This window comes from Micromesistius poutassou (assembly GCF_964030765.1).
Source record: "Micromesistius poutassou genome assembly, chromosome: 18".
NCBI lineage: Eukaryota > Metazoa > Chordata > Actinopteri > Gadiformes > Gadidae > Micromesistius > Micromesistius poutassou.
In genome coordinates this window covers 13,879,229-13,888,436 of record NC_140288.1, presented here as the reverse complement: position 1 = coordinate 13,888,436, position 9,208 = coordinate 13,879,229, and the positions used below count along the sequence as shown (strand labels likewise).

The 9,208-nt window shown below is 50.9% G+C and overlaps 1 protein-coding gene across 1 annotated transcript in view; it reads right to left on the bottom strand.

Annotated features, from left to right (window-relative positions):
* The window catches only part of myo18b (myosin XVIIIB), a gene marked incomplete at its 5' end in the record, with an annotated part of 47,476 nt that extends 41,244 nt beyond the window's left edge, over positions 1-6,232 (bottom strand). The window contains 7 exons of the mRNA XM_084483331.1: positions 350-517; positions 1,109-1,221; positions 3,160-3,223; positions 3,674-4,378; positions 4,571-4,717; positions 5,879-5,895; positions 6,220-6,232. Coding sequence (XP_084339457.1) covers positions 350-517; positions 1,109-1,221; positions 3,160-3,223; positions 3,674-4,378; positions 4,571-4,717; positions 5,879-5,895; positions 6,220-6,232 — 1,227 coding nt within the window. The remainder of the gene's footprint in view (positions 1-349; positions 518-1,108; positions 1,222-3,159; positions 3,224-3,673; positions 4,379-4,570; positions 4,718-5,878; positions 5,896-6,219) is intronic.
* Between the last annotated feature and the right edge of the window lie 2,976 nt (positions 6,233-9,208).

The following is a 9,208-nucleotide window of genomic DNA, read 5'->3' as shown; positions in this document are numbered from 1 at the left end:
GTACTCTCTCTCTCTCTCTCTCTCTCTCTCTCTCTCTCTCTCTCTCTCTCTCTCTCTCTCTCTCTCTCTCTCTCTCTCTCTCTCTCTCTCTCTCTCTCTCTCTCTCTCTCTCTCTCTCTCCTCTATCACTATATGCCCTCTCTCCCAGGCTCGGTGGACGCCTCCTTCTGCCCCAGCATGTCTGGCTGCAGGGAGGTGGTGGTCGCGAGCAACCGCATCTCCCTGGAGTTCAACGGGGGGCGAGAGCCCACCATCACAGTCAAGATCCCCCCGGGAAGACCCTCACATGAGTTCTGCCCAGGAGGTGTTCAGGAGAGCTCCACCCTGCTGACCTGGGGGGGCGCCGTACCTTGCTGTGCGGGTGGGAGGGGGGCCAGAGGCTGATGAGGTTGGGGCCGGCCTGGGTGAGGGGCAGGCTGGCCTGGGCTCGGCTGGTCAGGGTGTGCAGCACCCCGCTCTCGTTGACGAACCGGAGCTCGCTCAGGTCCTCACACAGCTCCAACTCAGAGGGGTTGCACTGGAGCAGGCAGGGGGGGGGGGACACGGCTTTAAGCAGGTTTTATTTTTTTGGGATTTGATTTAAAATGTAAAACTTTATTTAAAACTTATTTAAAACTTGATTTAAAATATTTATTGAAATATATATATACATATGTATATTTAGTATTTGCTACACGTGAACCTCCTAAGATGGCAATTTGATTGGTTCGCTATTTCGGGATATTGGGCGATAATCCCCGTGATTGAGGTCTCAAACTCGGGATATTGTTTTTTCGTCGTCTCGTCGCGCTAATAAAAACAAATAAGCCGCTACTGAAAAACAAATACATCGCGGCAAAAAGTGTTATCTTGTTCATTTTTTTGGAGTGTTCACGTGTAGCACATACTAAAACAATTATTCACCTCGGGCTCCGTGTGTAGTGGGGGAATAGGCCGTTCCTCACATTTCACTTTCGCCCTTCGGTGCATAATTGTTAATTATAGATATACAGCGAGGCAGCGGAAAACAGATGTGAGAGCGACAAAACGCAGAGAGAACCATGGCAGCACACGAGGCGAGTCAGAGAGAGGGCCCGCTTCAGGAGACACTCGGGTAGCGGCGAGTTACCTTCTCTATCTCGTACTCTGTGACGTCGTGCAGCGTTCCGTCTGACTGCAGCCGGACCCTCACCAGACCCTCTGGGAGCTCAGGGGTCCCCACGTCTGGCTTGAGCTGGGTCGCTACGGAGACACACAGCACCCCCACCCCAACATATTACACAGTGTTTATGTGTCTATCCAACCAGAGAGCACGACACACCCGCCATAAGAACTGGTTGGATTTCAGCTTGTTTCTAAACTGTTCCCCACACTCTACCTCCAGGTCGACCCGGTCATCCACAAAACAAACAGCTCCTATCTGTCCCCCGTACACGCCTTAAAACCAAAGGTGACCGGGCCTTCTCCGCTGCGGGCCCAAACCTATGGAATCCCCTTCCACCCCATACCAAGTCCTCTACCACCCCTGCCAGTTTTAAGTCTAATTTAAAGACATACCTTTTCACTCTTGCTTTTAACAACCCTTAACCTTGTTCTTACTTTTCTCTTACTACCTTTTTTTTTTTCGTGATTTTATATCTATTTAACCTGTTTTATCCTATGTTGTTCTTTCTATATATATTGCTTTCTTTCTACTTATTTTTTTACTTATTTTTTTAGACAAGACCTGTGTATCACTGGGCCCCTTTTATCAACTGCCCTGCCCAAACCCTGACGTCTGTCAATGTAAAGCGCTTTGGGTCAACTCCTGTTGTATTTAAATGTGCTATATAAATAAAAGTGACTTGACTTGTTCATATAGACTCTGCGTTGTGTATTTTTTCGTCGTGGTGGGTTTGTAGCAGGACCGGGTCGGTTCATCCTCGTTGGGACATAACAAATGGAGGATTGTTGGAAGGAACACCTCGCATCAGTTGGTGAGGCACTGGGCCTGTCCCCCCCCCACTAAGAGACACTGAAATACACCATTAACATTCTACAGAACCAAATGATTGTGTTATCACCTGGTGGATAAACTGTAGCATTCAGGCCCTGACATAGTTGTTTTAGTTTAGATAGATATATATATATTATATATACTGGTATACTTTTTACTTTTCTTTTTACTCCACATGAAGTGTGACTATGGAAATGCACATGTGCCCTTTACAATAGCCGGCCTTTTGTTGCACTGTGTTAAGTGGTTAAGCTCTAAGATACGATTACGTATGACATGCATTAGGTAGTCTCAGACAGATTAGTCATATGTTTCATGTAAAGCTGTGCGCGTGCACAGAGGCGTGTGTGTGTGTATATGCATTAACACGCACATACTTAAGTCCATATGCATCCCTCATATTCATGATATATTAATGCTCCTACGTCGCTGTTTCTTTATGAGCTACAGATGCTGTGTGCAGATAATTCTCTGCTATGCGGGGGGGGGGGGGGTTGTGTGAGGATCAGCGCTGTGTGCGGGGGTCTGAAGGGATTAGGGGGGGTGGGTTGTATTAAGTACAGTAGCTGGGTAAACAGAGGGTGGGCTGGCGGTGGGGCCCATGGCTCATGACGTGCCGGTTCATTCCTGGTGGGAGGTGGGAAAGCGTTCGGGTGCGGACTAGCAGGGCTGCGTCTTCATCACAGACGGTCATTTTTTACCATCCAAACGGGAACGCACGAGAACCAGGTTATTAATGAGCTGCTGTGTGTTCGGATGCAGCTATCAAAAAGGATATTTATTTCCCCTGGGGGAGAGAGAGGGGGGGCGGGGGGGTTCTGTTTCATATCGTGTGTCATCCCGACCGAACGAGGAGGAGTGGTGGTGCTGCTGGAGAGGCGGACGCGCCACTTCCCAGCATGCATTGCCTCGGGGGGCTGGAGCTGCACTTGTTAATTAGTTCTTTGTTATTTGTGCTGTGCGTTCCGGTGTGGGTCATTTTCCCCCACACACACACGGCGTCTCAGAGATGTGGGGGGGCGTGCGAGTTGGGGGAATGTAGTGGAGGAGTGATTGAGTAGGACTGTGAGTGAGGACGGCGGCGTGACGGACGGACGGTCCTCCTCCAGGGTGAGTGAGACGGACAGTTGTCGAGGGGTTAGCCCCTGGTGGCGTTAGCTCGCTGGCACGGCGGCGTTTCTTACCCAGAGTGACGCCGTCCTTGTGGACGTACCACACGGTGCCCGTCTCGTACCACACGTCTTTCACCTGGAACGGAAACAATAATGTTATATACTAATAATAGATAATACCGATTTTGCATATCTTTTTTTTTTTACTATTTATTTTACTTTTTAAACATAAGAATGCATGTGGATGTGTGTGTGTGTGTGTGTGTGTGTGTGTGTGTGTGTGCTTCTGGGCATGCATTTGGTTGCAACTGTACATATTTGTTCATTCAAGTGTATGCGTGTGGCCGTGTGTGTTCCAGTGCATGCCTGCATATACGTGTATGTGTGTGTCTGTGTGCACCTGTGTATGATTTTGTGTGTGTGCGGGCTTTCCAGTGCATGTGTGCATATACGTGTGCGCGTGTGCATGTTTGAGCTCACACGTGTGTATACATGCATGTGTTCATGTGGGTGTGGGTGCTTTCCATTGGATGTGTGCGTATACATGTGTGTGTTGTACATGCACGTGGAATAAGTAAAATCATACCTCTTTCTGTTGGGTTTCCGTCACGTTGCTTTCTGCTTGCCTTCCCTCTGGATCCTGCCTCATCACATCTACCTGTTTCTCTGTCTTAACCGCCTCTATCCGTTTCTCCAAATCAATCGGCGTTCTCTTTTTCTCCAAATCAATCGGCGTTCTCTTTTTCTCCACCTCCGCCACCACTTTCTTTTTCTCCACCTCTGCCTGCGTTCTCTTTTTCTCCACCTCCGCCATCGCCCTCTTCTTCTCCGCCTCCGTCGGCGCTCGTAGTTTCTCCACCCCCATCGCCGCTTTTGGTTTCTCCACCTCCGCCAGCACTTTTGGTTTCCTCACCTCCGCCACCGCTCTCGGTTTCTCCACCTCCACCGACGGCGTCTTTACCTTCATCTCCTCCTCCAGCGTCTTCTTGCCATTCGCCTTGCTGTCCATCTCCGACCTCACTTCCTGTTGTGTTTTTTGTTGTTGTTGTTGTTGTTGTTGTTTTGGAGGCTTGAGGGTCACTTCCTGTTCTTTGCTCTGTCCGTTCTGGAGCTCGGGGGTCACCGGGGGCCGGGGCGACAGAATCCTGCGAATCGATTGGGAGGCGTTGTCCCGCTCGCCAGCGCTTTCGGCCAATTGCTGGGCGCGGAGCAACATCTCAGCCTCCAGGATTGGTGGAGTCTGATCCTCGAGGAGGAACTGCTGCACCAGGTTGTCACTGAGTTTGCTGGGCTGCGCGCGCGCACACACACACACACACACACACGCACACACACACACACACACACAATAAATGCTCTCAGCTCTTGAACTCTCTTGTCGTTTTAGTGCTCTGTGTGTTGCTATTAAACAGTATTAGGCTACATTGTTGCGGGCCTTTCTCTCTGGAGGCCCTGAGGGCCCTGAGATGCTGAAGGACCTCACCGCTCTCTCCTCCTTGACCTCGGGCTCCTTCAGCTTGGTCTCCTTCTCGGAGTCGCGGACCAGCTGCTTGAGGAAGCCCCCCGGCACGACCGAGAGGGGGGGCGGCGGAGAGGCCTGGGTCTCCGGCGGCTTCTTCTCCTCCTTTATCTGTGGTGGGGTGAAGGGGTGACGGAGGAGAGGGAGGGGTGAAGGGGTGATGGAGGAGAGGGAGGGGTGAAGGGGTGATGGGTGAAGGGGTGATGGAGGAGAGGGAGGGGTGAAGGGGTGATGGAGGAGAGGGAGGGGTGAAGGGGTGATGGAGGAGAGGGAGGGGTGAAGGGGTGATGGAGGAGAGGGAGGGGTGAAGGGGTGATGGAGGAGAGGGAGGGGTGAAGGGGTGATGGAGGAGAGGGAGGGGTGAAGGGGTGATGGAGGAGAGGGAGGGGTGAAGGGGTGATGGGTGAAGGGGTGATGGAGGAGAGGGAGGGGTGAAGGGGTGATGGAGGAGAGGGAGGGGTGAAGGGGTGATGGAGGAGAGGGAGGGGTGAAGGGGTGATGGAGGAGAGGGAGGGGTGAAGGGGTGATGGAGGAGAGGGAGGGGTGAAGGGGTGATGGAGGAGAGGGAGGGGTGAAGGGGTGATGGAGGAGAGGGAGGGGTGAAGGGGTGATGGAGGAGAGGGAGGGGTGAAGGGGTGATGGAGGAGAGGGAGGGGTGAAGGGGTGATGGAGGAGAGGGAGGGGTGAAGGGGTGACGGAGGAGAGGGAGGGGTGAAGGGGTGATGGAGGAGAGGGAGGGGTGAAGGGGTGATGGAAGAGGGAGGGGTGAAGGGGTGATGGAAGACGTAAGGGTGAAGGGGTGATGGAAGACGTAAGGGTGAGGGACAAATGAAGGGATGAAGGGAGGCATGGAGGTTGGGTGGAAGGGATGAATGGAGGGATGAATGGAGGGATGATGGAAGAGGTAGGGGTGAAAGGATGATGGAAGAGGTAGGGGTGAGGGGATGAATGGAGGGATGATGGAAGAGGTAGGGGTGAAGGGATGAATGAAGGGATGAATGGAGGGATGATGGAAGAAGAAGGGTGAAGGGATGAATGGAGGGATGATGGAGAGAAGAGCCGAGAGAGGAGACAGAGAAGAGGTAGAGGCATTATGTGACCGGTAAACATGGGAAGTGGAGACAAACTTACCGGACGGCAAGTTATATAAAAATATCTACATGATGTGACACAACAGAAACGTCTAGGTGCACACATTCCTACTACATCAGCAGAAGTGAGAGCACTTCAACTCAAATCTCCATACGGGTTCGAACTGAACACAATGCCCACAGCACAATGCGATGAATCTTAAGACACAGCGCACAACATCACAAACGCAACACAAATCTGTACATCCGTTACGTAGCCTCATGCATGTAACACCAACGTGTATTTCGTTCTCGTAGGATCCACTGAGGAAAGGATGATTATATGAACTATCATTAGACATATGTACTGGGGAACTGACGTTTAGCAAACGGAGTGAACTCTGTGAACCAGGATGCATTAAGTAGCACTCTGGTTGTTCAACTATTCTTCTGGAGTTAACAATGGAAGAAAAAAAAAACCACCTCTATTACAGTTTCTGTAATAATCTCAGCGTCAACCGTGACTTAATCACCCGATCTCACGCCGGGCGCTCATGCGTCGTTACCATCACAACCCCACGTCATCTCAACAACCCGACGTGCAGCCGTCTCTTACGCACGCACACACGACCGCAAACAAAGGTAAGAGGCACACAGAGATCTGCTGCAGAGATCTATAAACAGCCAGTGCTCACAGCAGGCAGGAGGGCATGAGTGACTAACGGCTGATTCATAGCAGTGAGAAAAACATTTATACACTCAGGGTGGGGCGGCGGAGGGGGGGGGACGGGGGACGGGGGACGGGGGACAGGGGGGGGGGAGTGGGGGTGCTGACATGTCACAATCATACGGGGGTTAGGAGCGAGGCGTTGCGGAGAGCCGAGTGGTGGTTAGTCAGTGGTTAGTCGGGGGGGGTTAGATTGGTCTACACCTCCCTTCTTCTCCCACAGTTTTAACCGCGACGACAGCGCCATTCTGTGGGTGGGGGCCTTAGGTGAGCAGGGCCAAAGCGCGGAGACGCCAGGTGTCCGGGGCGTTCAGAGGGGGTGGATGGAGGGTGGGGGGGTTTTGGTCGATGCCAGGTGTGCGCGGTCAAAGCGGTGTGACGACAGATGGCCGCTTTTCACAGTGACCGGGACACCAGACGTGGAGTGGAGGGGGGGGGGGGGGGGTCGGCAGGTGTGCAGGAGAACAAGTGTGAAGGCGCCCGACCTGGTTGGGGAGAGACAGAGAGGCGGGTGAGACGGTGGGAGGCGGGAGAGAAGGGTACAGAGATGGATGGAACCGGGAGAATATCGGACGATCGAAACATTCCTGACAGCCGTCATGTCCAGCGTCATCTTCCGTAGACTAGGTGTGATGAAGTTTTATGCGATGTTAGTCATAGCTCAATGAGATGGGGCATTATAGTAAACTATAGGGATCCATTGATTGGGATTGATTTACTGATTCAACAGCCATTGATTGCATGTGTTCAATGAGGACAAAGACATATTGTTATAAAGAAAAATGGACCATACATTTGAGCGATGATGACCTAAGCCTAGGCACATACATACCTTACTGTACATTACATACAATTATGGCCTCATTAAGTCCTCAAAACACATGCACACCAAAGAATGTGCTTGCATCCTCATGGTTGCATGTTCAAAAACACACACACGTCCTCTCTCTCTCCCACACACACACACACACACACACACACACACACACAAGCTTTAATTTCATTTACCATTTTCAGTTGCTTTCCATAAACATAATTTAAAAAAAATCTGATGACTTCTGTCTTCTGTTTCTGGTATTAAAAAAAGGTCATCATCAAAGTTAAATTCATTTAAAACACACAAGTGAAACACATTTCACCTTTACAACAACAGGTGAAAATGTGGTTAATTATCAACAATTAAATGTCCTGGGGAGACGGAGCAGAGCTACGGCTGGAGAGGGAAAGGGGGTATCCATGTTGTCCAGCGCCAACACCAGCCTTCACTCACAATCCTGCCCGGTGACGGCTCTGCTGCACGGTCACCACAAACCACCGGTCACCCTTCTAGAAGGTTCCAGTCCACACACACCATCAAACGTGAACAGGTCAATGTAAAACAGTACTATTTAAGAGAAGACTGTCTGCCTGTCTGTGGTTCTGTTTTGGGCCGCTGAGACCAGTGTGAAACCCGTCCCAAATAGGGCTATTTCCAGGCCTGACTTGGTGTGGGCCCGATCCGTCTCTCATATCAACACACACACACACACACACACACACACACACACACACACACACACACACACACACACACGACACACCCAAACCCACATACCTGTTGAATTCAGCACATAAACTCCAGTACAGAAACAATGGGATACCGACAGTGTGAGGGCCCAACAGAGACAAACAGCTCCACTAACTCCAGCTCGGACACATACTGGTAGAGACGGGCTGGAGACGGGGGGGGGAAATGTGGAGCAACCGTCAGAAATAGAGTGACACAGACAGCCTCTCTCTCTCTCTCTCTCTCTCTCTCTCTCACTCCGACACAAACACACACACACACACACACACACACACTAAACATTCAAAGATAAGCATTGCACCCTGGCTGACAGACGATCCTCTATAAATATCCGTGGTCTGGGGGGAGGTTGGGGAGGAGGGTTTGGGGCGGGGGGGAGGTAAACGTGGGACACGGTTAAACTGCCCTGTTTGGCGAATCAGAGAGCAGAAGAAGAAGAAGCGGCGGGCATGAGAGACGGATAGTGTGATATGAAACCGCTGCACAATAACTTATGACATCAACGTCAACGGTTCGGCCAACGGAGCTGTGAAATTTGTTCTGGCGGTAAGGGGGGGGGGGGGGGGAAACACTCATGCACAGGCGCACACGCGCACACACACGCACACGCTGTCTCCCAGCCTCATCAGCTGCTCGGTTTGAGTGACAGCTGCAGCTGGTGGGAGGGAGCAGAATTGGGCGGAGCCAAGCGTTGGAGAGAGGAGGAGAGCTCTGAATGAAAGACAGTGGCGACCATTTAAACTGGACAGACAGACAGACAGACAGACAGACAGACGGAGAGCAGGAGAGAGCCAGTTACCACTGTTTGTAGAAATAGTAAACTTTAGGAACCAACATCTTACAGACAGTTTCTAGAGAAAATAAAACCATGAAAAAATAAGTTAGGGCGCAACTGAACTATATGCTTCCCTGTGGTCATGTCATGTGTGTTTACGCCCAAATGGTTTAAGTCCCTGAGATTGGGTACTTGATAGTCAACAGCTATGGCATCCATGAACGTAGCCTCTGAGGTCACACCCCCCTGTTGCACTCACACATCCCATACTAGTGACGGTGTCCGCCAATGGGAAAGAAACAGCCAGCTGAAAGAGTTTTTAATCGATTTATTTAAGAGTAACTCCAATAACGGGAATTCCAAACCCCTCAATTTATATACCTTAAATTTGACCTACAGTACCTTTAACTCATTGAGTAGATTCATCACATACAAGTTGGTTGTCAACAGGTAATGTTTCTGA